A 27,021-nucleotide genomic window follows, 5' to 3' on the forward strand; every position below is an offset into this window, starting at 1 on the left:
AAAATAAAAATTAAAAAAAAATAAAAAAAAAAAAAGTATGGTACTGAGGTTGAGATGGTGAAATTTTGTTGTACCTAACAGCAATTACTTAAACATAATTTGTTGCTTGCGACTAACTATATTTTATTATTTTTCGGAAATTCATGAGTATATTTTAAGACTTAGTATAAAATAAGATCTGAAAGTGCAAATATTATTAAATAGAAAGATTAAGTGAGATTTGCGACGAATAAATTACATATCGTTAGATGCCAAAAATATAAATAAATGTCATTCATCGTTATAATAAAGTGTGTAATTAATTTGAATGCTTTGAGAAGATTACACGCGTGATTCTTGATTCTGATTCCGATCACCAAACTTCTTTTGCTTTCCTTTTAGTATTTGTTTTCTTCTTTTTTGCTTTTCCATTCATCTCTCTCGCTTTCCACCACAAATGAGATATTTGAATACGTGATCCCCAATGTCATATATATGTATCAAATCAAATTAATACCCCATATTACATACCATTTACATATCTTATTAATGGTTTTGTCTGTTAATCTCTCGATTCTTCTTTTTGCAAACGATGTTACATTTGTGGTTGCAGTCCTCTCCAAATTAAATGTGAAACCAGCTGGTACTTTACTATTTTTGATCTCTTTTATTTATTTATTTGTTGGGTTAATAACAACAGTAGTAGGTACAACTGTAGACTTCACAGCACAAACATCCACTCTGCGTGCAGAGACACCCTTGACCCGTGTGATAGAGTTGAAGTTATATATCATGTAGTATCAAGGACGGAGAAAGATTGAATCAACACTCTCTCTAAAACAAAGAGGATATATATTTATAGAAGAGTTTATATACTCCAAAGCTACCTCTTCCTAAACTACATCTTTTTTTTTAAATAACTACTACCATGTACAATTAGTGCTGTCAAAGAAAAGACAAAACATAATAATGTAAAACTAGCTAGTATAGTAATAACGGAAACTCTACTCCATTAACCAAGTTCATTTTTTTCCCTCCGTCTTTCTTACTTTTTTCCACACTTGCGACTCAGTCTTCTATAATAGACCCCTTTTTTTTTCCAAAGTCCCTCAACGTACATTATTGTTCATATTACAGCTGTAAAACGTATAACAAGAACTTATGTTTCAATTAATTTTTCAATTTTTTCCATAGGTTTAGCTCCTTTGCATCCTCGGCTACATGTCTTTAACTCCATCATGCTCTTTGAGCTTTGTCTATGCTCTGGGAGCTTATAGACTACCGCTCCATATAAATTATCTTCGAAATGGTTGAATCAACCTGTAGTTGTGGATTTGTAAATCTTGATACCTAAGCATCCTAAGGTCATTTCTTGTCAGCTTCATCTCCTCAATGTCTAGTCTTTAACCAGCTAAAATGAACATGATGCATGATGAAAATAACTACACACTCACGTGCTTGGAAATTTACTAAAAAATTGGTTGCAAAAATGGTTACGGCACTCTGCTTACATATTGTGGCGGGGCAAGGGTCTCTGACGTTCTGACTCCTTGAGGATGGAAATTCCAGGCACTGATTCCTGCTTCGGTGTCCCATTAATTGAAGATAGCTAGTTCAGGTGAGGTGAGTCACCGGAAGACGACACAAGTGTGACCGTGAGTTTTGTTTTCCTCTATGTGTACAAATTTTGCCTTCCACTTAGAGAAACTGCCAAGAATTGATGAGTAACTAGACTTATGATGTATAAATAATTTAAACAAATTATGACTTTATTATGTTTCCGAGAAGTTACAGTCTAATTTTTAAAGTCAAAATTTATACCTAATGAGTATTGACTATTGAGTAATGACAAAACAAAAAAAAAAAAAATACCCACCATGCGTGAGCGTGATGCATGCAGCCTATTTTCTAAGTTTCTTATATATTACATTATTGTTCTGTCGTTAAATTTGTATACTTTTTTTTTTTTTGTAGTATAAACACAAAAATATCATAACATAATTAAGTTTTAGAGAGTCTACTAGATTGGTTTGACAAAAAAACAAAAAAAAGGTACCAAATGTAATAAATCCTATCGTCAAGAAAATACATGAGTTAGAAATTAGTATTTACAATATTTGTTGTCCAATTGAAATCTTATCTGGGTTATGAGTTAAGCCAGTCAAAGTTTAGGAAAAGTCTAGTATCTTCAATTATGGTGACNAAAAAAAAAAAAAAAAAAAAAAAAAAAAAAAAAAAAAAAAAAAAAGCCGATCACATCCTCACACCTACCCAGCTTTTTTGGACCTCGTGCGTGACTAATGACTATATAGAAACCACACAAGTCAGCCAAAAAAGCTCAAGCGCAAACCAAAATCACATTTGAGAGAGAGCATTCACACCATTTGTTTATAGCCTCAACCAACCAACTTATTCTTTTCCAAAGGGGTTCCCTGAGGTATGTTTTGATTCCTTCCTTTTTTTTTTTTTTTGTGCTGGGTTTCATTCATCTCTTTCAAATCTTAGATCGATTCTTGTCTTATGAGCCTCTTTAATCTACTACTACTGTCATGATTTTGATCCGAATCCACGATTAGATCTTTAAGGAAAATAGGTTTTGTTTTGTTCGATTTGTGATCGGTGGTGGATCTATTGATTCCTTGCTTGTTTTCTTTTGGGTTTATCACTCTTTTAGAAGCTGCTTTGACCTTTTTGTATGTGAGAACTAGTAAGAGTTATCTCATGGCTTATATAGATTGTGTTACATATACCTGGTTTGGGTTTTCGATGAATCTTTTTAGTGTCATATATTGAGATCTATTTTTGGTGAGAGCATCTTACACATTTACATGAGATTTTGATGTTTTTTGGGTTTTCCATATCTGTTTATTTGTTGTTTCCCGATTTTTTTACATGGTTGTATTTGACATGAGTGGTTTAATGTATATTTATTAAAGATCACAAAAGGATACACACTATGGCCAAAGGAGTTGCAGTTTTGAACAGCAGCGAGGGTGTTAAGGGGACTATCTTCTTCACCCAGGAAGGAGAAGGTCTCAGTTCTTGCTTTTTCATTAGCTTCTTTTTAATCTTTTCTTTATTCACAGATGATTGAGTTCTTGTGTTGGTTTTTGTAGGTGTGACCACTGTCACTGGAACAGTTTCTGGCCTTAAGCCTGGTCTTCATGGTTTCCATGTCCATGCTCTTGGTGACACCACTAACGGTTGCATGTCTACTGGTAACTCTTATACCTCTCTGTGAATTTCTTCCTGGAAATTTTGACTGGCTTAGTAACTTTATGAGCTTTTTTTTTTTTTTTCTTCGTTTGAGGAGCTTATGTTTTGAATTGGGAACTCATGTTATCGTCAAAGTAATTGAAAATTGATATTAAACTTTTGGTCATTTTCCTACTCCTAGGTCCACATTTCAACCCTGATGGTAAAACACACGGTGCCCCTGAGGATGCTAATCGTCATGCTGGCGACCTAGGAAACATCACTGTTGGAGACGATGGTATCCCTTCTCAACATCTCAATCTTTTTTTGACATATTTTTTTGCTACTCTCTCTCAACTGTGCTTTTGCAGTCTTAGTTTTATAGTTACGTTTTCCATCTATGACTAGCTTTAGTGTTCATGGATTTACATTAAATATTTTGTTTTTCTTCTCCCAGGAACTGCCACCTTCACCATCACTGACTGCCAGGTTCGTAGCTGTGTACCTGATTTATACTCTTTTTTTTTTTCTAATCCAGAACTGCTATAATGAACCCAATCTCATATGAGACATTTTGTGTTCGTTGCACAGATTCCTCTTACTGGACCAAACTCTATTGTTGGAAGGGCTGTTGTTGTCCACGCAGACCCGGATGACCTCGGAAAGGGTGATTACCTTTGACTATTGTTTTCTTTGGAGATTTTTTTTTTTTTGTTTTCTAGTTTCCTTGTTATGTTAACTGAATTTAAAGGATACCCAGTCAATTTGGGGACATCTACTGCATCACGCTTATGACTCAACATGTATCCTATGAACACTCTTTAACCTGAACTCGTTTTGTTTTTTACATTTTTAGGAGGCCATGAACTCAGCTTGGCTACCGGAAACGCAGGCGGTCGTGTTGCCTGTGGTAAGTAATTTTAATCCACATTTTACTCTCATGTCCTGTGGAAAATTAAGCTATTAGAAGCTGGATCATTACCAGCACTCCCATCTTGAACTCCATTGATTCTCTGGCAACTCCGGGTTCATCTTTGTTTTTATATATCATCTTGCATTTTGGGGTTTGGCCAACAATCGATCACCTATTACATCATCTATGTCTGAAAATGCAGTATAGTTTTTATATCTTTAGGAAGTGACTAGAGATTGACTTTAGGCTCGTTAGAGTCAACAGAACTACATCTCCTGATACTAAGTTTCATTCCTAATGAATTCTCAATCAATGTAATAGACCCGCAAAGGATCAACTGACTGGCCTTACGTCTACCATTTTGCAGGTATCATTGGTCTCCAGGGCTAAAGCTTTTCTGTTTCCAAAGAAGAGATTGATGTAATAAGAGGTCCAACTTTAGACCTGGGTTTGGTAATGTTTGTGTATCTTTTGGTGTGTGGCTATAACTTCTGAGCTTAGTTGCTCAAAGCATTTGTAGTTCAGACAGAAAACAGAGAAAATTCCGTACTTTTACCATTTAATGAATAAAAGAGAGAGTTGGTTTAACAGTGATACTGATTAGTGATTGCTTCTATGCTAAACTTTGATAAAATATCGTGGCCTTCTTAGATCAGTTTGTCAGATATAAATTTCTTAAACTATCATCTTCAAATTTCTTAATAATAAACTCATCATAACGTAATTCACTGAACTCAATTTCTGAGTCTGAGTCTTCATATCCTCACCTCATTGGACTCAATTTCTGAGTCCGAGTCTTCATATCATCACCTCATTGAACTCAATTCACTATCCGGTTATATTCACTCAATCTACTTTCATAAGGTTAATATTTCGCTATATACATACTTTCAGAATTGAGGGGAATTGAATTTTTCTTTCAATAAAATCATACTCAGAAAGTAGATCGAGTATACATTATCATTCCTTATGGACAAAAATGGAGATACAAATTATATTGTGATATTTAAAACGTTTCTTGATCAGTTGTTATGGTTTTAGATCCCCCGGTAAAAGAGTCAAGATACCTGACTGCTCCTTAACCTTGTTCAACAGAAGCATCAAAAGCGGAACTCTTGAGAGTGTTCTTTGTGATCCCACCATTATCAACTTTTTCTGTCCAAGCCAGACAACAATTTCAAACCAATGATCGATAGATTAACAACATTCATTATTTAACACCATATATATATCCATATGCTCTCTCAGTCTCACCTTTGCTCGAGTCAAAGCAACATTGATCCTATGCCAATCTCCGAGCAGTGACGATGCAGAGCTCCTTGGTTTCTCCCGGGATCTCACAAACGATACCAATATGCAGTCTTTATCTCTTCCCTACACCATGTGAGATCATCAAAGGTTGGTTGGTTATTAAAGATTACCAAATTAAAATGCTCAACCCAAGAGCCAAACCTGATACTTGTCTATAGTATGTATCTCCACAGAAGTCGTTGGAATGGCATGTTGAATGAGGATCGCTTGTGAGTTATAAGGAGTAATGATTCCAATATCTTTACCATCTACTCCATTGTTTACTAGCTCCTCTACAATCTAAGAACTGTATTAGCCCACCTGTTCATAACTTTTAAATGCATCTTTCATACTAAACAGTACCTCAGCTATTATGGAAGCTTCAACTGGATTGTTGATCGCATTCTGATCCTTAGCTTCAAAAGCACGCAGCATATCTAGAAAAACAAACCATATTGTCTCGTGATAAATCCAGCCGATATGGCAAAGAACTCATGTGAAAATAGCAACTAGTAAGTAGCCAAAAACCTGTATTAACAAATAAAACTGTTCTGGTCGGCTCCAGAACCTGATGGAAACACAAAACGGTAAAGGGCTAATTAGATTACTTGTGGACAAATCATACACAGAGTCAATGTGCAACACAACATATAATGTAGAGCAAGTAGGTGGAGCTAAGCTGAACTGATTGTCTGAGTACTCAAGAGTTGCTCAAAAATGCCCTAACTTATCAAATGTTTAAGAACAACACTGACCTTTTTAAGCCATGATGAAGTCGAACTGGAAGTGGGAAGCATAAGTGTGGCATTAGCTACTTCAGCAGAACCACAGCATAATCTGTCTCCATATATTAAGGCATTTGATAGTTCCATAATACCTCGACACATTCGGTACTGTACATAAAAGAAGTCTTAATAAAGCAGAATGTTATACCCAATAACAAAGTGTACTAACATAATTCTATTTTTTGTAGATAAGGGCAACCTGGTTTTGTAACACTGAAATTGCGTGAGGATGGGCTTCTGATAACCTGCGAAACAAGCTTATTCCCATCCCATTCTCTCTAGCCTCCGTACTCTACTTTCATCAACACAACAATGATGCTGAAGTTACTGGAAAAAAAACGGAGTTATTTCAAAAGAGGTGGTACTGCTTACCTGCACTAGTGGCGGTAGTTGATAGTGGTCACCAACAAGTACAAACGTAGAAGCAAACAGCAAGGGTCCTATCGAAACCTGATTAGTACAAGAAACCGTGTCTTCTTAAATATTATTCCACTTCAAACTCTATTGTGTCAGACTCTAACTTTCAATTCTGGTACATAAATAAATTTTGTCAAATTAGGGCCACTGGCTAATGTTTTCTAGTAAGTAAAATTAAAACATATGCCATCTGATTCCAAAGCCCTCCAAAGTTTATCACAATTTCTAAGTTGTCTACATAAAATTTGCATTTCTACTCAACCAGTTGACAAGGAATGAGAAATCTTACAGGGAGTGCAATCTGGCCAGCTTCGTCAACAATGCATACGTCAAACCGCCTATTCACAAGCAAGGGACTATTAATTCCCAAACAAGTAGAGGCCACAACTTTGACCTGGTCCAATTTTTTTTTGATGTCCTCGACACTGCACATATCCATAGCTGCCACAAAGATAACTCTCAAATACATTGAGAAGACTCCGAAGCTACGAAAGTTGGAAGAATATAATAGTGCAAACCTGAAAAGCAACTTTCTCGTACTTCTTCGTGTACAGCCTCATCTCTACCAATACGTAGAAATTCAATTCCCTGCAGTGTATTCATAATTGTATATTAAAGCAGACAGTATTGAAGTAGACACTTGAAAAAGGGTATCTTCACTCTTTCTTAAGAACAAAAACTCATGCAATTTTTTTGTTGATTTTCCCATCAATTCTTTTTATCCTTTATTTTTTGGGCAAAAAATTCTTTTTATCCTTTTATATGTAACTCCCATTGAACCCACAGGTTTCTACGCATCTTTTGTTGACTTTCCCAATCTTGATCACTAAAACTTAAAACTCATTTTGCAGGGTGAACATACTGTCCTTATTGTTTTCCTTCAATTAAATTCATTTTTTCCCTGTATAGTAGTACCTAAGTTCGGCTTTCCCTACCTACTATGCTACTAATAGAGACGAGACATGTGTGGATGCAAACAACTCACATGAGGTACCATCAAACTACAGAATGTTCAACTTAACTCTAATGTTTTTAAGATGAATGAAAGATTCATAATCCAGAAAAAGAAAAAGATTGGCTAGAGGATAAAGACCTGTGCTTTTAATTTGATAAGTAGATTATCAACAGCAGAGTTTGTGTAAGATGCAAGCAGAATAGATGAACCTCTGATCAACAAAGCTTTCACAGCATGGACCATTGTGGAGGTTTTTCCCGTCCCAGGCATTCCCAATATCAACGCATAGTCCTTTGCAGTGAGTATCTGAAAGTAAAGCAAGAAAACAATTTCTTTATGAGCTCTGTCAAAGAAAAAAGAGAGTCCTTCAGACATGCCTTGAGAATAGCACGCTCAGCACAAGAGCAGAGAAACATAATCATGCAATAACCTTAAGTATGGCTTGGCGCTGATCATTATTTAAACTCTTTTCTGACCATATATATGATATTGCAGGATCCTGGCTCAGTATAGATCCATTGTCAAATCTAGGAGGCTACAGAGACATGGAAAAGAAAGAAGAGCAAACAAAGCATGTAAAGAACGTTACAAGAAACAAACTGCATCATCTTGTAAAAGGGAAATCTGAAAGAAAAAGAAAAAATGAAAAAGACAATTTACCTCAAGATCCACAATCATTTTCCTGATGCTCTGTCCATTTTGTATGAAAAGCTGCATGAGATTGAACCTAGAACAATATAAAGACAAGATTTAACATCGTAACAGCACATGCATAGTATAATTAATTGAATAAAAGATAAATTACAAAATCACCTCATAACCGAAAATGATGTCATGAATTCATCCTTGTAAATTCTCCATACCTCATGAGAGAGATTAGATGCCTCAGAAGAAGGTTCGCTCCAAGGAAGACGTAATCGCTTGGATAAAGAAACCTAAGGGTTGACATAGCAAAAGAAAAATACCGCCTCTTTAGACATGTCTGAGTAAGAACGTCAAGATAAATTGAACCAGACAAACTAAGCTAAACTTACAGACAGTCAAAAGAAAACTGAGGGCGAATGTGCTTACTGATACATGATTGCGACTAATATCTGCTATAATCCCATTTGCAACTGTCAGGTGGCTGACTTCTGTGCGAAGAACCTGATAATCAGCATAAATTAAAAGTGAAGTTGAAAAATCGTCGAATAGATATGGTAAATGTCAACAATACTCTCAAGTGTAATCATTTGTCAATTTCAGAAAGTTATTACAAGTTGTTGTATCTAAGACTTTCAGAAAGAAATGCATGATGTTTAGCAAGACAAAAGAAGAACACTCTCCGGCGCAACTAATTATATTAGTTCAAATTAACCATGACAAAAGAACAATCAAGCAATTAATAGTACCACACGATCTCCCGTTCTAAGTTTGCAATCCAGGTCATCAGTAGCAGGGGTTCCAGTCATAATTGTATCTTCGCTGGGTACTCGTACTCTAGAGTTTGATGAGTTTTGACGAACAAAACGATAGATGAATCTAGTTTCTTTATGAGTGTTATGATGCGGAAACCCGTTTGTCATGTCAAGAACCATAGAAGAAAGATAATTAGCTGAGTGGCTGCCCTTTGAACCATGTGGATGCGCAATGTCTTTCCGTAGAAGCTGATTAACAAACATAGATATTAGATAGCCAAAGTTGACTTTGTATTCCAGTAAAAATAGCTGGTACACAACTAACCTGCATCTCTCTAGCTTCCAAGTCAATCAGCCTGTCCCAGTGTTGAAGGAATTTGAAATGCAAATTCGAAAGATGAGAAACATGTGTGTCAAATACATCACCAAGTCCACTACTCACTGCATTTCCACCATCTGCCTGGGGCAAACAGACAAGATGTTTTAAAAGCGTTAGTCCAATAAGATATGATAAAGTTTCAACACCATGAAGATGGACGTGTCAATCCCTCCTCCAAGCATGCTTGAAACACGTATTTTATTCTCAGGATTTATATGCGCAACAACTCTGAAAATTAAAGCTTAGTATTTAGTAACAGATAACAAATGGAATTCACTTCTGGTCGCTAGTAAAGAATGTGAACTAAAACCAACGTTCGATTACTGGTTGAATATATCCATTAAATCGGACTGAATCATGCAACTGGCTTCATGAAAATTAAAAAATCAACCCCTACATGCTTAAACATGTAGAAGTAGAACCTTATAAATACGAGTAACACCCTTAAAATGTAAATATCAGACTTCAACATCACAGAAAGAAAAATACCTTATGATAAATCGTGCAAACATCCAGATGGCGACAGTACCCGCACATGTTGGGATTCTAGTATCAAAAGAATAAATTATTCCAGTATCTAGTAAATATTCCTAGAAAATATTGTCATCAGGACATCAGAGCATACCCGTAACATTGGCGGCAGTTGTTGGGTTGTTGACGCCACAAGGATATCATTTGCAAGTTCATTACGACGAATAATGAGACCCACCAAATCTGATCTTTGAACAGAAATTCCCTTTACAAGTGAGCATTGAAAACTTAGTCACTCGGATATCTTAAGACCAAAGAAAGGCACACAAGATTTTGACTTACGTGTGTCTGCTCTGACTTAAGATAGTATAGAAGGCCATTGTCAATATGCTTCAGGTACCTGCAATGTTGAATATGTGATATCTTATGAAAAGTGTAAACTGCTGTCTGTTTTCCAGTAGTAAAAAGGAAAGAAAGGCAGAACACAAGTACCTCTCAGACATCAGGAGCGTGTACAAGATCACCTGGGCAGAATGTTCCGTTGATGACTGCATAACACAATAAAGAGCAAGCGCTTAGTCATTAATAAGCCTTTGGAATTATCAAATTTCTACTGAATATCTCAATAGATCTTTATACAGACCTGACCACCAGGAGCTTTTCCAGACTTAAACTCAAGGGGCATTATCTTTTCATTTACTGTGTTCATGTCAGATTCAACTATCACTCTGACTGAAGCATCAATCATCCCTTTCAGACCATATTTAGGGGCCCATGACATCTCCTCAATATCGATAACCTGAGGTAAGAAATTTGTTTATATACATAATAGAAGTCTTATTGGAGGAGATTGACGCAAATAAACAGCGGTTATGATGCAGTGATGTCAAATTATCAGTTTGGTTTAAATAGGATGCATCCGCTGGAAATGACGTAGGTCAAGAACTTTTGGACGAACAATCTGTTCCTGTTTTTCACCTGAAGAAAATGAAATCTTAAGAAAACAGAAAGGGAGAGAGTGGGAAGAGCTCTTACCTCTGATATCTTAAGTTTTTTTCCCCCAATGGTAGAACCAAAATCAACTTTTGGTATTCCTGAGTCCTGAATTATAATGACCATGCCATAAATTAAGAGGTTTCTGCCATAGACTTGCCAAAATGAACTTAAAGAGACAAGGGAGAGATCAGAGATAGAAGAAAAGCACGCAAAAACTGCCTCAAATATTTTATAAGGTGACATTCACCCACTAACTTAAACATAAAAATGGCTGCTAATACGAGCATGTTGATGTTCTTTGTTACTGGATATCTTTAAGTGAAAGGCAACATAAGAGAAACCATGAAAATATGTGTTTACCAAACAAGCTTATATACGAGAAAAAAGTCTAACACACATAAGAGCATAACGCAGTCTAATATGTATGTGAGACACTCAAATTTTTAAAGAGACAGCCAAACAGATGAGTAGGCAGAAAAAATTACGTCCATGGAAGGAAACAGAATTATAACAGCCATGAGTAACTCAAGAAAGAATCATAAATAGGAAAATGCAGGTGCACCTTCGAATATCTGAAATCACGAATCCACCCCAACATTTTTGGGATTGCTCCAAATAAGGTTGCTTTAACATCTCTTTCATGTACTGTAGAGAACATGTGACAAGATAAGAAGATAATTACGTTATTTGGTCAGCTCTTAGCATTTCATATTAACAACAGAACAAAATTCAGAGCAATGTGACTCAAGCACAACAAACAAAGAGGTATGATAGCCATATATTTTAAAATTCTAATAAATAAGACGTATTCTATATATAAACTCAAAATTCTAATATAATAAGGGTATCCTAGCTATATAATAAGTGCATGAACCTTCAAATAATAGGAACACGTAATGTAGGAATCAACCTCCACATGCATATAAGCTCTCAATATTTTTCTTAATCACTATGCTCGCATATTCCTGCAAACCATCTTCAGATGGAGACTCTTGCGTGAGACCAGCCTGAAAAACAAAGGAAATGGATAGTACAGATCAATACGTTGCACGAAATAAAATAAAACACACATTGTCCAATAGAATAGTCTCATCATAAATTCCATACTGCAGTAAACCTGAAAAACTTGGTGCAGCAAGGTTCCATCTAAGGCTGCTGCTGCGTGTTCATTGGATCTGAGCCTCTCATCTAGCACGGTTCGCCTTGGGCAACCAAAACTTGCTGCAACCTGAAAGGTCGGACAGTTATTCAGGACAAAAAAAAGCAAAACTGAATTAAGTGCATAAAAGATTGGTATTCGTAGTGAGAAACCCTCACGGAAAAAGGAAAAGTACCCTAGTTCCAGCAATAAGGGTGTCAGGATGAAGAATCAAGAAATTATTTTGATGGTCCACGTCACACTTGCCATCCCCATCAAACTCTCCAATAACATTGATTGAATCTCCTGGTGATACAGTGCTGTAAAACCTGGTAACGATAACCCTTCAGTATTCAGGAAGTAAGTTTCAACCAACTGAGAAATGAATAGATGATATTTGGCTGCCCCATACACTAAGAGAATAGAAAGATTGACAACAAGAAAATGAGTATTACACCATCAGCTCACAGTTGGAAACTAAAAATGGTAAACCAGGACATTAAAGAACAAGGCATAGAAAATTTATCAAGCGTTGAACAGAGGAGCAAAGACAGCTTGCTATCTGATTCTGAAAAGCAAATATTTCACTAGATTCCATCTCGAGAAAAGTACCATTCATCCCAGAGATACAAAGCGCATTCTACTCCAGTGTGCTCGTCTAGCAAGCGAAGAACCTGCGAGAACATAAGTCAGCAAAAATGAGCCTGTACTATTAAGCAACCACGAAATACATGACAAACCTTATAAGGACATTGAACCCTAGATGAGCCCGCCAAACCCCGTTTCTCGGATACCTGTACAACTCTGGACAATGAGCTAGTTTCACATAAAACTACATTGCTACCCTCAATAGCGCGATAAAGGCTAAATTTACCTCCAATACAAGGAAATAGCTATCTGGACTTATCGAAGAATGCTTTTTTGGTAGAGTTGGCCCTTCATCTACAGCGTAGTCAACGACAGAACACATGCGATCATCTTCAACTCGAACTTGGGCTAGCACAGTTCCCACATCATTAGCTGTTTTGTCATCAGCTGAGATGACATCCTCCACTTGATCTAACAATTCAAGCAAGGCCTACAAAAAGAGGCAATATGCAGATAAATATTGACATGCTGTAGAAAACAAGTTCTAAAGGAAATAATCCATGTAATCTTGACCAAGCACAGTTGGCAAAACGAAACATAATACGTATATCAAAAAGATGCCTTTCGTAAGCATCTACAGACTGCATCAAGATTCAAATCAAACGATGTCTTTGGTAAGCATCTAAAGACTTCATTAAGTCTCACAAATTATACCTTTTTATGTTGTCCACCCCCCGTTAATCCACAAGCTGCACTGCATGTTACAGTGCTAGGAAGCTGAACATAAACAGAGCAAAGTTAGGAAATACATAAAATGTGATCATATATCTGGTTATTAGGAATAGAATATACCTTGTTGTGAGGACATGAAAGTGACGGTGGGGTCTGGAAAGGACTGTTTCCACTACTAGAAGTGTTAGCAATTTCAAACTCCCCATCTGCGGAAGGTTTTACCCTCTCCATGACCCTATTTGCTGCAAAATTTGGTCTTTTGGAAACTTTTTTTGAGGGTGAAGATAACCATTGCTCGACCTTGGAAGTTATTCCTGATGTAGGACATTGTGTCTGCACAAGCTATTGTCAGTTTCGATGTGAAGAAGGGAAATAAAACAGCTACTGAATAAACAATAGATAAAAGAGATAGAAAAATGAAACAAAACGTGCCTTGTCAAGAGAGCAAGGGCGAATGGTAGAAGATTTAATCCCTAGTGAATTTTCTGTCAAGTCCATCATCTTAGGAATTTGCTTCGCCGCCGCCCGAAGTCTTTCATTTACAGGAGAGAATTTCCAAGTTATCTCTCCGCCAGCCTCATCTTGACTTGGCTTTATCAGCTGTAAAGATAAAAGAAACATGTAAGCATTACACGACAACTGGGGAGTCAACCATGTGGGCAGATATTATAGGGTAAGTAGAATCTTGCAATTACATTAGCCAGCAATCAAGAAGCAAAATATCAAAATTCCAAACTATAAAAGCAGAATGTAAAGGAATATGAGAAACCAAACTACCATTCCAGGAGAGAACCGCCTAAGGTTTTTGGAGATCTCGGGAGATGCCTCAGTGAGTTGCTGCTGGTCCATATCTTTGGGGTCATCAGGTATCTCAATCAATGTGCCTAGAGGGTTTTGAGGCGTTAAAACTGTGGTGTCAGAGGCAAGACCATTCACATTCTGTTGATCAACAGGGTCAGCAGTTGAGGCAGTTGATTGGGAGTTCTGAATATGTCGAAGGAACAACTGCTGGATGCCAAAGTTGGAAGGTTGTGACGAATTGGCTGAAGACTGTTTGTTTAATTTCGAAGCTGAAGACTTTGGCTTCTTTCTTGGTGGCATTTTTTTCAATGGCTAAACCCTATAATTGTGATGGAACTGTTAAAACTTATACTTTGCCTAACACAACAAACTTCATATAATCTTCACTGATGGATTGCAACGTCTTAGGGATTCTTCTTAATCTTCATCTCAAGCTCCAAACAACAAGACATAATAATAAATACCTTTTTCTCACGATCACGCTCAGCGAATCAAACAACAAACCCTGTAAGTAGTTCCCAGGTAATTCTGAAAATCCAGTAAATTCGAAATTTTTAATGGAGTTTCTACAAACTTAAACCCAGCAGAAGCTTCCCAAAAACGAACTTGGGGTACCTCTGAAAATCGCAAACCAAGTTGAGAATTCAGGACGGGATTGAAAACTCCAAAATCTTCATGAAAACTGTTATCGAATCGAGAAACTAACCGTAAACGGAGAAGTCAGGGCGACGGGGCAAGCGACGGCGAGTGAGTGAGGCAGTGAGAGAGAGTCGCGAAGTGAAGAAGGTTCGGTACCTCTCAAAAATTAAACCCCCGCGGCTTTATTCAGCTTTAACCGGGAACCATCCGGTTCAACAAGCTGATTTGGTTCGGGTTAGTTAATACTTAATGTACTTAACCTGGTGTTAAAAAAACCAAACAAATCCACTAAAAACCGGTGACCCTATTCTGGAAATAGTACTTGGGTCAAAGATTCAAATTATGAGGAGAAATTAGAAAACAAGTAGATCTTTGAGGATGGGCGTGCAAAATATATATTTTGCTCTTTTTGCATTTGTAGGGTTTTAGGAAAATTCTTCTTCACTGTTTCGAGTTCCGACGAACAACACTTCCAACCTCGGCGGCAGCTATGGCGGAGAACCAAACCTATTTCTTTTACTGACTCTTACTTTTGGTTTCTTACTGTCTTCCCCGGTGGCTTCGTGAGTGGGTTTTCAGAACCTGATTTTGTAGATTTTTATTTGCGACTTGTGTCTTTTTCTGAGAGTGTCTCCTCTGCAAAATCGACCCGTCGTGCTCTCTCCATCGATTTCCAGGTGCGTTATGACTTATTTTATCTTCTTCAGATACTGGGTGGTTCAAGGGACGAGCCGATTTTAGATTTTTTTGTTTGTTCCTGTAGAAGAAGTGAATTTGTTATGATCACATCGTAGGGATTGTTTGAGTTCTCCGAATTCGTTAAATCTTCTCAATCCTTTGTATTCCCGTAGCTTACCAGCTGTCAATTTGATATCATGTTGGCAAATTAGAGACTCTTGGCACTAGCTATTACCTGTTCTGTATCTTTCTCCATTAGATGTTGTAACCTCTGCAATGGATTTTATGTGTTTGGATTGTGTTTTCGAGAGATGTTAAGGTGTTTGCCTTCTCTATAACTTATTCCAAATAGTTTCATCTTGTGGGAAATGAGAACTCTTCAATTTGTTGTTTGACAAAAGCTAGTTTCCTTTGATTTCATACTTTAGTAGAATATCTATATGAGTACGCTTCTTGCCAGTTATTGAATTCTACTGAGGTATTTTCTGTAGGTTGGTGCAGATATAATGTTGAGGCAAGTGGTTGCCAAGTATTCGATCGGTAAAGCTGTGATTTATGGAAGTAACAGGGAAAAGCTTAGACCTTTCCTCTGCCAAACCAGTTGTGGGTTTCACACTGGACGGGTAATTCACCATCCGTCCACTTTGATTACTTGAAGCTTGATTTTTATTAGAACTGTAAATGAAGTGAATTTGTTTGAATTAGGTGTGTACAGTTTGATTGAAATATCATTACTAGATCTGTTTGGAAACGAATTTAAATGTGGTTATGAGGACGTTTGATGGATTGTATGAGAAAGTCCCAAACTAGTTGCAAGCTGAATTATAATGTAGCTCATAAATGTAGTTTACTGGTTGTTCAACCTCACTGTACTTTGTTGGTCTTTGATAATGCTTTGTAGTCTGGCCATTTGGCTGAGTCAAGATGCAACATCTACATTGATTTTGATGGGGTTCATTGAATCAACTGTACAGTGATAAAGTTTGGGCTCTGTTCTATATATTGTTAACATTGTTTCGTTGAAGCAATTTACTGTTTATGTGTCTTTTATATCTGTTTCTAATTTTAACTTGGGCTATGCCATTCTTGACAGACTGTTTTTGCACCAAGAAGCTTCTTTGGTGTAGAAGATTACGTGGACGATGACACAAGCCGGCCGTACACATACCAGAAAGAGAAGAAGTCGAAGAATCCAGACAAACATGTGTCATTCAAGCAACGGACAGTGGCATACATGGAGCCTTTTACCCTGGATGTCTTAATCTCGAAGCGATTTGTTTCAGCATCTCTGACGCACCGTGTAACATGTAGGCAAGTCGCTGTAGCGGGAACAAACTCTAAAGACGTGAAAGCTGTTCTGAGATCAAGATGTGATATCCCGGCATGCATGTCCATAGGGAGGATCTTGTCGGAACGTGCAAAAGAGGCTGATGTTTACACGGCTTCTTATACGCCGAGGGACCAAGACAAGTTTGAAGGGAAAATTAGAGCGGTTGTCCAGTCGCTTATCGATAACGGCATTGATGTTAAAATTTACCTCGACTAGATGAAACAAACGTTTTGTGTCATTCAACCAGAAACAAACTAATCTTGCGAAACAAATAATATATGACAAAGTCTGTTTGTGAAACTGGAATCATAATCGCTCATCATTCATGCATCAAGTCGAGAAGAATATTAAAAAAAAAAAAAAAAAGCGGAGGAGGAACATTCGCAGAAGAAGAAGAAAAAGAGACTTTTTATTACGTTTGAAAAAAGTTTGAAACTCTATTAAAACAAAATGTTATATGATCCAAAAACACGTTTGACGTTTCCTTAAAATTAAACCGCGTTTTTAATTTTATTCAAAAAAAAAAAAAAAACTCCCCAAATAGGATTCTGTTTCTTGGAAGGTCGAACCAATTTCCTGAAAATTATCTTTTTTGCTTTTTAAAAAGAAAAAAAAAAGGGAAAATTAATTAAAAGCAACCTTCAATTTCCCAATTCTCCATCTTACGCGTATGCATCTCTTTGAATATATATAGAGGAGGTAGAGATAGATAGAGAGTGCTAGAATCCTGAATTTGATTAAAGGTACTGTAATCTGCATTGTGAAAATTTCTAGGGTTTGATCTGACTCAGAGAAATTAAAATTTGGGATTTTTTTTAGGGTTTGAAATCTTAAGAGGCAGAGAGAGAATGGGGAATTGTTTACATGGGGATGTGAAAGGAGGGAAACAAGCCATTGGAGGGGTCCAGCAGAGACCCACCTCAACAACTGCCGTCGCCAACAATGCTGCTCTCAACGATGCCGTCGATTTCTTCTTCCGATCTCGTGGTCAATACCCTCTCTTTTCCCAAATCGAGGTACCAAAAGCAAAGCTTAGGCTTTTTTTTCTTTGTGTGTTTGTTGCTTTATTTTTATATACCTGGATTAGTCAACCAAGCCACCAAATTGTGAATAGAATATTGTCAAAACTCAAAACTCGATAAAAGACTGTTGCTTTAGGGATCCTTCTTCTTCTTCTTCTTCTTCTTCTTCTTTTTTTTAATCCATCCATAGTGGATAAGATAAGATATTCCCACATGTTTTGTACCTTTCTAATGGACAAAAACCCACATTGACTTTGTCTTCTTCAGTCTTTGGTCCCATGTTTTTTCTCTCTCTCTCTCTCTCTCTTTTGCCTTTTGCGTGGGTTTAGTAGTTTATTGAATCTTCCTTCATTATGTGGGGTAAAGTACCTAGACAATGTTGTCCTTCGGATTTGTTGTTGTCGCCTGAGTCAGGATGGCTTAAGATTATCGCTTTGTTTTTTCTTATTGCTTATTGAGTTTACACTATTTCTTTTGCAGTTTCATGTTATGTAGTATATCACAGGTTTGCCTATAACTAGTGTTTTAACATGATGCAATTGTTTTTTTGCAGTTGACTTTGTCGGCTTCAAACCTTATTGACTGTGACATCACTTCTAAGGTACCTATGCCCATACCATATATTTGTTGTATAAACTTCTTATAGCACCCACTCAGTAATTAAGAAGTTGATGGATTTTTTTTTTTTTTTTTGTAGAGTGATCCGATGGCTGTCATGTATCTGATGAAAAAGGATGGGAAGCTTGAGGAAATTGGCCGTACTGAAGTCATACTTAACAGCTTGAATCCAAGTTGGATTGAGAAGATTACAGTCTCTTTTCAGTTTGAAGTTGTTCAGACATTAGTGTATGCCACCCCTCAACACCCAACTATTCTTTTCTGATGAGTATTGTTTAACCACTAGAAGACTGTGAACTTATATGACTTTTTTTGTTTTTCAGTTTTCACGTGTATGATGTTGATACCAGATTTCATAATGCGCCTGTGAAGGTAATATTTTCACTCACAGTACAATCTAGTGGGTAAGAAGTTTGCATTTTGATTATAATTGTTGAACCTCAATATGTTGTGTAATTTTGCAGACATTAAAGCTGAAGGACCAGGATTTCTTGGGAGAAGCCACCTGTGTTCTGTCCGAGGTAAATTCATTCAATGATCAGACACTGCTACCTGATGGCTTTATTTGACCCTTAGTTTCTGTTACTGCTATTTGTGTACAACGTATCTTATATTTTCTATTTCCATTCCAATCACCAGATTATGACAAGACCTAACCGGACTGTGTCATTGAGTCTTACTTGCAACAATAATAGACATTTGGGGACACTCTCTGTCCTTGCTGAAGAAACAACTGCTTCTAAAACTGTCGCCGATATTAATTTTCGCTGTGTCAATTTGGATAACAAGGACTTGTTCTCTAAGAGCGTACGTACAAACCTGTGCATTCTTGTCCTGTTAGGTAACAATATTATGATTTTTTGCAGAAGTTTTAACATTTTATCTTATTTTCTCTTTCTAGGATCCTTTCTTAAGAATTTCAAGAATTGTTGAGAGCAATGCTGCAGTCCCGATTTGTCGGACTGAGGTAGTGGACAACAACCTCAACCCCATATGGAGGCCTGTGTGCTTGACTATGCAGCAATTTGGAAGCAAAGTAAGCTAGTTGTTTTTACTGTAATTCAATGTATTTGGAGTAATCATTATGTTAAATTGTCTATTTTGTCTATGCAGGACACCCCATTGGTTATCGAGTGCTTTGACTTCAATACCAGTGGGAATCATGAGCTTATTGGGTAACATGTTAACCTTCAATCCCCTACTGGGTTACAACATATATTGATTTTTGTAACTGACAATTGTACTGAACCTCGCAGGAGGACAGAGAAATCTGTAGCGGAATTAGAGAGACTTTCTCTCCAGAAAGAAGCTGCAAACTTTGTGTATCCATCTCTTAGTCATGGTCGCAACAAGGTGCCTATTAATGCTACTTAATTAAAATCTTAAGACAGTTATTTGCATCTGTTTTTGTTAAGATTTTAGTGGGATTTTGTAGGTTCTGAAAGGCCAGCTCATTGTGGATCGTTTTGTGGAGAAAGTCCAGTACAGTTTTCTTGATTACATATCCAGTGGCTTCGAACTTAATTTAATGGTTGCAGTTGACTTCACTGGTAAATCACCTTCTTCTACTCATACAAGTACCTTCTTAGAAACCTTGAGTTTCAATATTGATGGTCTGTCTTCCAGCTTCAAATGGTGATCCCCGAACTCCAAGTTCTTTGCATTACATTGATCCATCAGGAAGATCAAACTCATATCAGCAGGTACCACTGTTACACCTTCAACCTTTTTGTATGGAATTAGTTTTTTGTTTGTGATTTGTATCCTTAATATCAAGAAGTTCCTTGGACTAGAAGTTCATGATTAGTTCTCTCGCAAACGGATAATGAAATAACAGAATTATGGTCATTTAATTTATATGCTAGTTCTGAGTATAATGAGACCATCGTCTCATTGCTGCTGCCTCTTTCAGTGTGGGGTTTCTCTTGATCTATCAAATGTATTGACATAATTTGTTTTCTATTTTTTTATCAGGCTATTATGGAAGTAGGAGAGGTCATTCAGTTCTATGATTCGGATAAGCGATTTCCTGCTTGGGGATTTGGAGGAAGAACATCGAATGGTATTGTCTCCCATGCTTTTAACTTGAATGGAGCTTCATACGGCGACGAGGTAACTTACGAGACAGAAAAACGGTTCTGTCTTTTTATTATTGGAACTGGTATATTGTGGGCATAGTGTTGTATATTGTTACAAAAGATTATACGGAACTTTTTTCTTTTATAATTTCAGAACCATGAAACATTGCATTCTCGAAAGTACATGTTAAGTGTCACATGGCTTCATATTCTCTTTTCCTTTTCAGGTTGTTGGAGTTGAAGGAATCATGGCAGCTTATGCTAGTGCTCTTCGCAATGTTGCTCTAGCGGGACCAACTCTGTTCAGCCATGTGGTCGACAAGGCTGCTAATATTGCTTCACAGTCGCTCTCACAAAACAGTCCCAAGTACTATGTTCTGCTCATCATTACGGTAAAACTCAGTGACATAATGACTCTGGCATAATTCAGATAGAATGTGCATCTGTTACTAGTGAATCTATTATTAGCTTCAATGCCTAAATGTTTGGATGTGTGAACAGGATGGAGTCCTTACAGATATGGCGGGTACAGTAGACGCATTGGTGAGAGCTTCTGATCTTCCGTTGTCAGTTCTTATTGTCGGTGTGGGAAACACAGACTTCAAACAAATGGAGGTAAAAGTTTTGTTATTGTCTAGTTAGGTTTTTTATCTCAGTGTCACTGTCAGCTCGTATCTTCTTTGTCAAGTTTTAAGTGTTTTCTAATTGACTTGACCTTGTAAATTTTTCAGATGCTTGATGCTGATAATGGTCGCCGATTAGAGAGTTCTACTGGTCGGATAGCTACACGGGACATCGTTCAGTTCGTGCCTATGAAAGACATCCATAGTAAGTATATAGATTTCTTCGTTTACAAATTTATACACAATTCAAAGGCATGTAAACATAGGGTAGTGTTAAGTATTTAGATGCGTTTTGGATTGGATGCTAAACGTTAAATTTGGTGGGTGCAGGTGGACAAGTGTCAGTGGTTCAGGCACTTCTGGAAGAACTTCCCGGTCAGTTTTTGAGCTACGTCCGTTCCAGAAATATTAATCCACTCGGCGCGCCAGCGATTTGAAATTCATAGTTATCAACATGTTCTCAATTTTCTTGGAAAAACAAATTAAGGTTTTTTAGAAACAGAAACATATCAAAATTTGCTAAATGTATATATTGTTGTTAGCATGTTTGCATCAGATTAGTATTTTATGAATCATATAAATGTATATATGATATGAATTCATTACATCAAAATGAAAAAATGCGTAGATACGATGACAATATGAAATCGTAAATTCGTGCTGGCTTTCAAAATATAGACGTTGCTTATTACCATAAACCAGTTTTTGAAAAAAAATAGATAAAGAAAACAAAATGGAGATGCGGGGGATCGAACCCCGTGCCTCTCGCATGCAAAGCGAGCGCTCTACCATATGAGCTACATCCCCATTTGTTATTCAAATAGGTAACGACGATAATAATCTCCATAGTTTCAAGAAATAACATTTAAAATTAGGTATTAACTTCAATTTGCTTTAACAGTATAACATGTTAATGGTCGAATGTAATATAGTCGAATTTTTTAGATCTAAAGTTTAAAGGTGATCAAATCCAAATGGATGTCACTGCATAACTCAGTTTGCACTGCAAATTTTCTGGCATTAAACAGAGACACGAACCAAGACAGGCCTATTATAATGGGTTTTACTTAAGTGGGTGAAATAGTAAAATGAGAGTCTAATGAAACTGAATACGCTCCTCGAACATATAAAAACATGTATGCCTTGTTTTGTTATCAGATTTTGCAAATGTTTCTGTGAAATATACATATTGCTTTTTTACTTCAGTCCCATTGATCCATCATCATGATCCGAATATATAATATAATATGCATCCAGTAATTAAACATATGTCTCCAAAAGCCTTAATACTTAAAAAGCATTTAAACCAAATCTGAACCCCCAAAAAAAACAAACTTCAGGGTCTATTTTACAAGTTCCAAGCAACAGAAACTGAACTAGGAAGGGTACAAAAGAACTAAAGAAGAAGAGAGAAACTCAGAACTCCTGAGAAGCAGATCCAATATCTCCTTTGTTCTTGCCAACCTTAGAAGGCAAAAGGTTCTGATGAATATTAGGCAAAACTCCACCATTCGCAATCGTCACACTTCCCAATAGCTTACTAAGCTCCTCATCGTTTCTCACCGCAAGCTGTATGTGTCTTGGTACAATTCGCGTCTTCTTGTTATCCCTCGCTGCGTTTCCAGCGAGCTCCAACACCTACACGTACACACACCACCACCACCAAAATCAATCGAATCAGATGTGACCACCAGATTCGGAATTGAAAGATAGGGATTTTAATAAAATACCTCAGCGGCGAGGTATTCGAGAACGGCGGAGAGATAGACCGGAGCTCCGGCACCGACACGCTCCGCGTATTTCCCGGCTTTGAGGAATCTGGCGATTCTTCCGACGGGGAATTGAAGACCGGCTTTAGATGAACGGGACACGGATTTGGTTGCTTTGGGCTTTCCTCTCCCACCTTTGGTTGTTCCGGTTCCTGCGCCTGTACTCATCTTCTCTTTCTTTCTTCTTCGACACTAAGAACGATTTTGATTTATGAGATTTTGTAGAAATCGAAGTTGAGTGGGCTTTAGGGTTTTTTGGTTCTTCTTTATTTATAGGCTTGAATGATTAACTCCCAGTGGTTGATCAGGTAATCACGCGGATCGCCAGCGTGGCATATCCTAGCCTTTTAACCTGTGTGGGTTTTTTGGTCCGTACATCTGTTTATAAGAAAAAAGTGGGTTTTTAATGATAACTCCTCAACTATTGACACCTTTCCCATTTTAATACCTCAATAAATTATTCTACACATTTTAGACCCCATGAATCTGTGGATACTCTAATGGGTTTTTGTAAAATACAAATGAGCATAATGATTGATTGATTTAAAAGATTGTTTAGAGGCTGTTACTTTTTTCTTTTCTAGTGGCTGTTGGGTTAGTCTCGGTTGATTAAGTTTGTAATTGTATATAAACATAAGAAACCTCGCTTGTGAATTTCTAAGCTTTATGAATTTTACCTTCATTAAAAGTGGTTTTGTGCATTTGTAACTGGCCGATACACTCCCCGACTGTGCTCCGTTGGTAAGAATCTTATTCCCTTCTGGTGACAGATCAAGTCCTATAATCTTAATTATCAATAGTACAGGTGAGCAGACCATCGTGTCTGCATTGGGTGCCTGCTGTTGTTGGTTTCAAAGCAATCGTGTCTTGCACATCTTCTCATCAGATCAACTGACAAGTGCTCTTCTTCTTCATGATTCATCTTTCCTCGAGCTCCGGTTTTATTATTTTTCCGTGAAGATTAAAGAGTCTCCTCTGCTTCTAGAGGACATGTTATGACGATAGAATACACTTTTGTATAATACATGATGTAACCTCTAATAGTAGTATTTTATCTTATACTGTATAATATGATGATCGAACATCTATTAAATATATATATATAAGCCGACCACCAAAGGAAAAATCTAGAAACCCCCAATATATAAATAGTAGTAGTTGAATCAAAATACCTCCGGACGAATACATCATGCTAACAGTTGTTCACATGGAAATGACCAATGATGAGCCATAACCAAATTAAAGTTTGAACACCATTAATAAATAAAGTACAGAGTAAAAGAAAAAGAAAAGAAAATAATAGGAGTAGAGAAGATGGAGTCTGGAAGTCTCAAAAGCCCTTCGGTGAATAAAGAAGAAGAAGAAGAAGCAAGAACCTCTTCTTCCGTCACTTCTGGTCTTCTTCTCAGTACCTCTGTCGCTGTCACTGGATCCTTCGTTTATGGCTGTAGTGTGAGAGCATGGGCATTGGGTCCCCTTGTTTTTCGTCCCCTAAATTTAATAGTATTATTTTGAAAGATTCTTATTTTTAATATGAGCATTAATGTCTATTTGTGTTTGGTCCTCTGAATAAAATAATAATATTTTCAAAGTTTAAACATTAATTATTTAAAGTTGAAAAACAAAAACATACAATTAAAACATGAAAAACAGAAAACATAAAACTAGGTCTGGACATAAAAACCGTACCCGAATACCCAATTCGGAACCCGACCCGAAAAACCGGGTTCGGGTTGGGTACGGGTTTGCCTATAAAACCCTATTGGGTTCTATTTTCTAATATCCGTGAGTTCGGATTAGGGTTGGGTAATACCCGGTATCTTTTTGGGTACCCATTAAACCCGAACATATAAACATATTTATAATATTTATCATTAATATAATGCAATTACCCCAAAATTATGATTATAATTTTGAATATTTCATTTAGTTTTATACCTAAATATCAAAAATAATCAAAATATCTAAAATATTTTGTTATGTAAGTCAAAATTTAACTAAATTTATTTAAATTTAATTATATTTTTTCGGGTACCCGGTAGTTCGGGTACTAATCGGGTTCTAAAATTTGTAACCCAAACCGACCCGAATCCGATAGTATCCAAACCGAACCGAACCCATAAATCTAAAAATACCCAATGGGTTCTATTTTTCTAAACCCGTTTACTCGAACCCGAATGGGTAATACCCGAACCCGAATGGATTACCCGAATGTCCAGCCCTACATAAAACATAAAAACATTAAAAAAAACAAAATCCTAGACAAAATCTTCTACCAATCACAACCTACCACGTGTCCAAGTAGACGGACGAAAAACGTCCTGTTTAAAGATACGTTTCTTCATTATTGGGCCTTTTTGATTTATTTTAAAAAAACAAATCCTGGGGACGGCCCAAATAGACGCCGATGCACATGGTCTGAGTTGTCTTCCTTTTCTTTACTTTCATTCCCAGTTTATATTCATATTATGTGTTCCTCATGGATCTCAACAAGATCAGATTTTAATTTTCTGATTAAACTCTGCTTTTTGTTTTTGGTAATTGTTCAATTTTTGACAACTAATGACATAATTGGAAGATGTCATATTCGTCCCCTGCTCAATCCGAAATTATGGAAGAACTGGGACTATCCATTTTGTTTTTTACGTTAGTCTCATAGTCTAAAAAAATGAAAAGCGAGGAGGTTTTTGTTTTAATAAAAAGAAATGACGTTCAGTGAAATTAAATAACAACAATAAAAACAAAAAATGTATACGTGGGTTTTATCTTGTAAATAAACCGGACTAATAAACCAAGATTTAAATAGCATACCAAAATAAGTCCAACTTAATTGCTTTTGAAGTAATTTATTACATGTCTTCTTTTTTTTTCCCCTACACCGTAATTTTCTTAATTGGATTGTATGGTCAAATCTGTTTTGGTCACAGTATTCGTTTTTCACTTCGATAATGACATTTGGTGGAATGATTACGGCCGCGTTTAGCGGGAAAATCGCTGAGCTTATTGGTCGTCGACAGGTCATTAATTCCTTGTGTTTTTACATGTATACAATAATTTTTAAAAAATATTCCAATGTGACGTAAGATGCACGTTTGATTTGTTCATCTCTTTTGATCTCAGACAATGTGGGTCTCGGATGTTTTCTGCCTCTTTGGTTGGCTCGCTATAGCGTTTGCACAGGTTTGTTTAATTATGGTCAAACATTTATATTTTCAGAAGTTTTTTTTATTATTTTGATTTGTTGCGTGATTATTTCAAGGATAAAATGCTGCTAAATATTGGACGCGGCTTCTTGGGATTTGGTGTTGGTCTCATTAGTTACGTGGTAAATTACCTTTATCGTCCTAAATATTGGACTAATGCTTTTGCAACAATTTTGGGGGAGTTCCGCGATAAGTGCTTATGCAGCACGTATTTGTTTACCGGTTTACATTAATTGATCTGGTTAAATTTATAGACTGTACTTGGTGAAACCGCAACACTAATTTAACCAAAGTCTGATTAATATATGTATTTACCAGGGTTATGTCCTATCCTTTGGCATTGGTCTAGGTGGACTACCATGGGTAATCATGTCTGAGGTATTTGTTTACTTTTCATTTAAAGTAAAAGCACTTAACTTACCTTTTTGGATTTTAAAATTTTCATAATGTATTCGTTTAATATGCCAGGTGTTTCCGGTGAATGTGAAAGTCACCGCGGGTAGTCTCGTAACAGTCTCTAACTGGTTTTTCAGTTGGATTGTCATTTTTAGTTTCAATTTCATGATGCAATGGAGTGCCTTCGGTAAAATTCTATCCCATCAATTTGACATTTTTATTTTCTTTTTTTTTGAAAACATTACAAACTTGTTTATTTAATTAGTATACTATATGTCTCAATCTGATAATTATATAGAGATTTTTTTTTGGTTTATTGGTATTTCAGGAACGTATTACATATTTTCCGGAGTTTCTCTAGTGTCAGCTATATTTGTTTGGACTCTGATGCCTGAAACTAAAGGCAGAACACTCGAGGATATTCAAACATCATTAGGTCAACATTCATAAATCGAAGGCTGAATGTTTTGTCTGCATTTCATATATATATATATATATATATATATCCTCACTGATCAAAATTTGATTTTTGTTTTTTTGGTAATCTTACAATATATTTCTTATTTTGAAACTACCCGTTTGAATATACGTGATTTGTGTGTAGATACATAAGGAAAATCTCAAACCGG

The 27,021-nt window shown here is 36.6% G+C and overlaps 6 protein-coding genes and 1 non-coding gene across 12 annotated transcripts; 4 read left to right on the forward strand and 3 right to left on the reverse strand.

The window, feature by feature from the left end:
- LOC104767095 (superoxide dismutase [Cu-Zn] 1) lies at nt 2,289-4,681 on the forward strand. The gene is made up of 8 exons (XM_010491130.1): nt 2,289-2,416; nt 2,916-3,011; nt 3,096-3,197; nt 3,377-3,472; nt 3,632-3,663; nt 3,766-3,841; nt 4,031-4,084; nt 4,455-4,681. Exons 2-8 carry the CDS (start codon nt 2,936-2,938, stop codon nt 4,475-4,477), a joined length of 459 nt encoding a protein of 152 aa, XP_010489432.1. The 5' UTR covers nt 2,289-2,416; nt 2,916-2,935; the 3' UTR covers nt 4,478-4,681.
- Nucleotides 4,563-14,862, reverse strand: LOC104767136 (DNA replication ATP-dependent helicase/nuclease DNA2-like). Of its 4 annotated transcripts, XM_010491180.2 has the most exons (36): nt 14,743-14,862; nt 14,501-14,653; nt 14,013-14,355; nt 13,668-13,835; nt 13,356-13,568; nt 13,218-13,280; nt 12,790-12,993; nt 12,656-12,709; nt 12,528-12,589; nt 12,112-12,244; nt 11,895-12,005; nt 11,688-11,784; nt 11,340-11,422; nt 10,817-10,882; nt 10,425-10,580; nt 10,274-10,329; nt 10,124-10,181; nt 9,936-10,046; nt 9,800-9,856; nt 9,257-9,391; nt 8,926-9,180; nt 8,606-8,680; nt 8,348-8,469; nt 8,195-8,261; nt 7,965-8,069; nt 7,673-7,840; nt 7,098-7,167; nt 6,869-7,020; nt 6,535-6,612; nt 6,362-6,454; nt 6,133-6,270; nt 5,906-5,945; nt 5,741-5,814; nt 5,540-5,677; nt 5,342-5,461; nt 5,117-5,242 (listed from the first exon to the last, which is right to left on the reverse strand). In XM_010491180.2, exons 3-36 carry the CDS (start codon nt 14,334-14,336, stop codon nt 5,117-5,119), a joined length of 3,972 nt encoding a protein of 1,323 aa, XP_010489482.1. In that variant the 5' UTR covers nt 14,337-14,355; nt 14,501-14,653; nt 14,743-14,862. The 4 variants fall into 4 exon arrangements, with proteins under 4 accessions (XP_010489476.1, XP_010489495.1, XP_010489482.1 ...); XM_010491174.2 differs by having other exon boundaries at nt 4,563-5,242; nt 14,013-14,653; XM_010491193.2 differs by lacking the exon at nt 5,540-5,677 and having other exon boundaries at nt 4,563-5,242; nt 14,013-14,653.
- On the forward strand, nt 14,968-17,064 carry LOC104767123. 2 transcript variants are annotated; one of them, XM_010491156.2, is made up of 3 exons: nt 14,968-15,352; nt 15,855-15,976; nt 16,447-17,064. In XM_010491156.2, exons 2-3 carry the CDS (start codon nt 15,860-15,862, stop codon nt 16,897-16,899), a joined length of 570 nt encoding a protein of 189 aa, XP_010489458.1. In that variant the 5' UTR covers nt 14,968-15,352; nt 15,855-15,859; the 3' UTR covers nt 16,900-17,064. The 2 variants fall into 2 exon arrangements, with proteins under 2 accessions (XP_010489458.1, XP_010489467.1); XM_010491165.2 differs by having other exon boundaries at nt 15,008-15,352; nt 15,845-15,976.
- Nucleotides 17,335-21,616, forward strand: LOC104767104 (protein BONZAI 3-like). Of its 2 annotated transcripts, XM_010491146.2 has the most exons (17): nt 17,335-17,426; nt 17,503-17,699; nt 18,259-18,306; nt 18,403-18,551; nt 18,647-18,695; nt 18,788-18,844; nt 18,963-19,130; nt 19,225-19,359; nt 19,437-19,498; nt 19,580-19,676; nt 19,759-19,873; nt 19,950-20,026; nt 20,298-20,435; nt 20,629-20,793; nt 20,903-21,016; nt 21,133-21,229; nt 21,355-21,616. In XM_010491146.2, the coding sequence occupies exons 2-17, from the start codon at nt 17,532-17,534 to the stop codon at nt 21,459-21,461; spliced, it is 1,746 nt and encodes a 581-aa protein (XP_010489448.1). In that variant the 5' UTR covers nt 17,335-17,426; nt 17,503-17,531; the 3' UTR covers nt 21,462-21,616. The 2 variants fall into 2 exon arrangements, with proteins under 2 accessions (XP_010489448.1, XP_010489442.1); XM_010491140.2 differs by having other exon boundaries at nt 17,407-17,699.
- On the reverse strand, nt 21,759-21,831 carry TRNAA-UGC. The gene has a single exon. It is a non-coding gene; the product is annotated as a tRNA-Ala (tRNA).
- Nucleotides 22,236-23,053, reverse strand: LOC104767167 (probable histone H2AXa). Its single transcript, XM_010491210.1, has 2 exons — nt 22,755-23,053; nt 22,236-22,662 (listed from the first exon to the last, which is right to left on the reverse strand). The coding sequence occupies exons 1-2, from the start codon at nt 22,959-22,961 to the stop codon at nt 22,441-22,443; spliced, it is 429 nt and encodes a 142-aa protein (XP_010489512.1). The 5' UTR covers nt 22,962-23,053; the 3' UTR covers nt 22,236-22,440.
- Nucleotides 23,450-26,842, forward strand: LOC104778633 (sugar transporter ERD6-like 1). Its single transcript, XM_010503084.2, has 8 exons — nt 23,450-24,245; nt 25,372-25,443; nt 25,721-25,810; nt 25,914-25,973; nt 26,053-26,118; nt 26,315-26,374; nt 26,465-26,579; nt 26,721-26,842. Exons 1-8 carry the CDS (start codon nt 24,108-24,110, stop codon nt 26,840-26,842), a joined length of 723 nt encoding a protein of 240 aa, XP_010501386.2. The 5' UTR covers nt 23,450-24,107.

The sequence above is a fragment of the Camelina sativa genome, chromosome 3 (genome assembly GCF_000633955.1).
Source record: "Camelina sativa cultivar DH55 chromosome 3, Cs, whole genome shotgun sequence".
Classification (NCBI taxonomy): Eukaryota; Viridiplantae; Streptophyta; class Magnoliopsida; order Brassicales; family Brassicaceae; genus Camelina; species Camelina sativa.

Excerpts from the sequence above, each read along its gene's own strand:
- LOC104767123 (XM_010491156.2), top strand. The coding sequence starts at position 15,860 with ATGTTGAGGCAAGTGGTTGCCAAGTATTCGATCGGTAAAGCTGTGATT. Across the intron at positions 15,977-16,446 it reads GTGGGTTTCACACTGGACGG|ACTGTTTTTGCACCAAGAAG; the intron begins GTAATTCACCAT and ends CATTCTTGACAG.
- LOC104767167 (XM_010491210.1), bottom strand. The coding sequence starts at position 22,961 with ATGAGTACAGGCGCAGGAACCGGAACAACCAAAGGTGGGAGAGGAAAG. Across the intron at positions 22,663-22,754 it reads TCGAATACCTCGCCGCTGAG|GTGTTGGAGCTCGCTGGAAA; the intron begins GTATTTTATTAA and ends GTGTACGTGTAG.
- LOC104778633 (XM_010503084.2), top strand. The coding sequence starts at position 24,108 with ATGGAGTCTGGAAGTCTCAAAAGCCCTTCGGTGAATAAAGAAGAAGAA. Across the intron at positions 25,444-25,720 it reads CCATTTTGTTTTTTACGTTA|TATTCGTTTTTCACTTCGAT; the intron begins GTCTCATAGTCT and ends TTTTGGTCACAG. Across the intron at positions 25,811-25,913 it reads AGCTTATTGGTCGTCGACAG|ACAATGTGGGTCTCGGATGT; the intron begins GTCATTAATTCC and ends TTTTGATCTCAG.
- LOC104767104 (XM_010491146.2), top strand. The coding sequence starts at position 17,532 with ATGGGGAATTGTTTACATGGGGATGTGAAAGGAGGGAAACAAGCCATT. Across the intron at positions 17,700-18,258 it reads CTCTCTTTTCCCAAATCGAG|TTGACTTTGTCGGCTTCAAA; the intron begins GTACCAAAAGCA and ends GTTTTTTTGCAG. Across the intron at positions 19,131-19,224 it reads AGGACTTGTTCTCTAAGAGC|GATCCTTTCTTAAGAATTTC; the intron begins GTACGTACAAAC and ends TTCTCTTTCTAG.
- LOC104767095 (XM_010491130.1), top strand. The coding sequence starts at position 2,936 with ATGGCCAAAGGAGTTGCAGTTTTGAACAGCAGCGAGGGTGTTAAGGGG. Across the intron at positions 3,012-3,095 it reads CTTCACCCAGGAAGGAGAAG|GTGTGACCACTGTCACTGGA; the intron begins GTCTCAGTTCTT and ends TGGTTTTTGTAG. Across the intron at positions 3,473-3,631 it reads CATCACTGTTGGAGACGATG|GAACTGCCACCTTCACCATC; the intron begins GTATCCCTTCTC and ends TTCTTCTCCCAG.
- LOC104767136 (XM_010491174.2), bottom strand. The coding sequence starts at position 14,336 with ATGCCACCAAGAAAGAAGCCAAAGTCTTCAGCTTCGAAATTAAACAAA. Across the intron at positions 8,681-8,925 it reads TTAGAACGGGAGATCGTGTG|GTTCTTCGCACAGAAGTCAG; the intron begins GTACTATTAATT and ends GCTGATTATCAG. Across the intron at positions 8,470-8,605 it reads TTAGTCGCAATCATGTATCA|GTTTCTTTATCCAAGCGATT; the intron begins GTAAGCACATTC and ends GTCAACCCTTAG.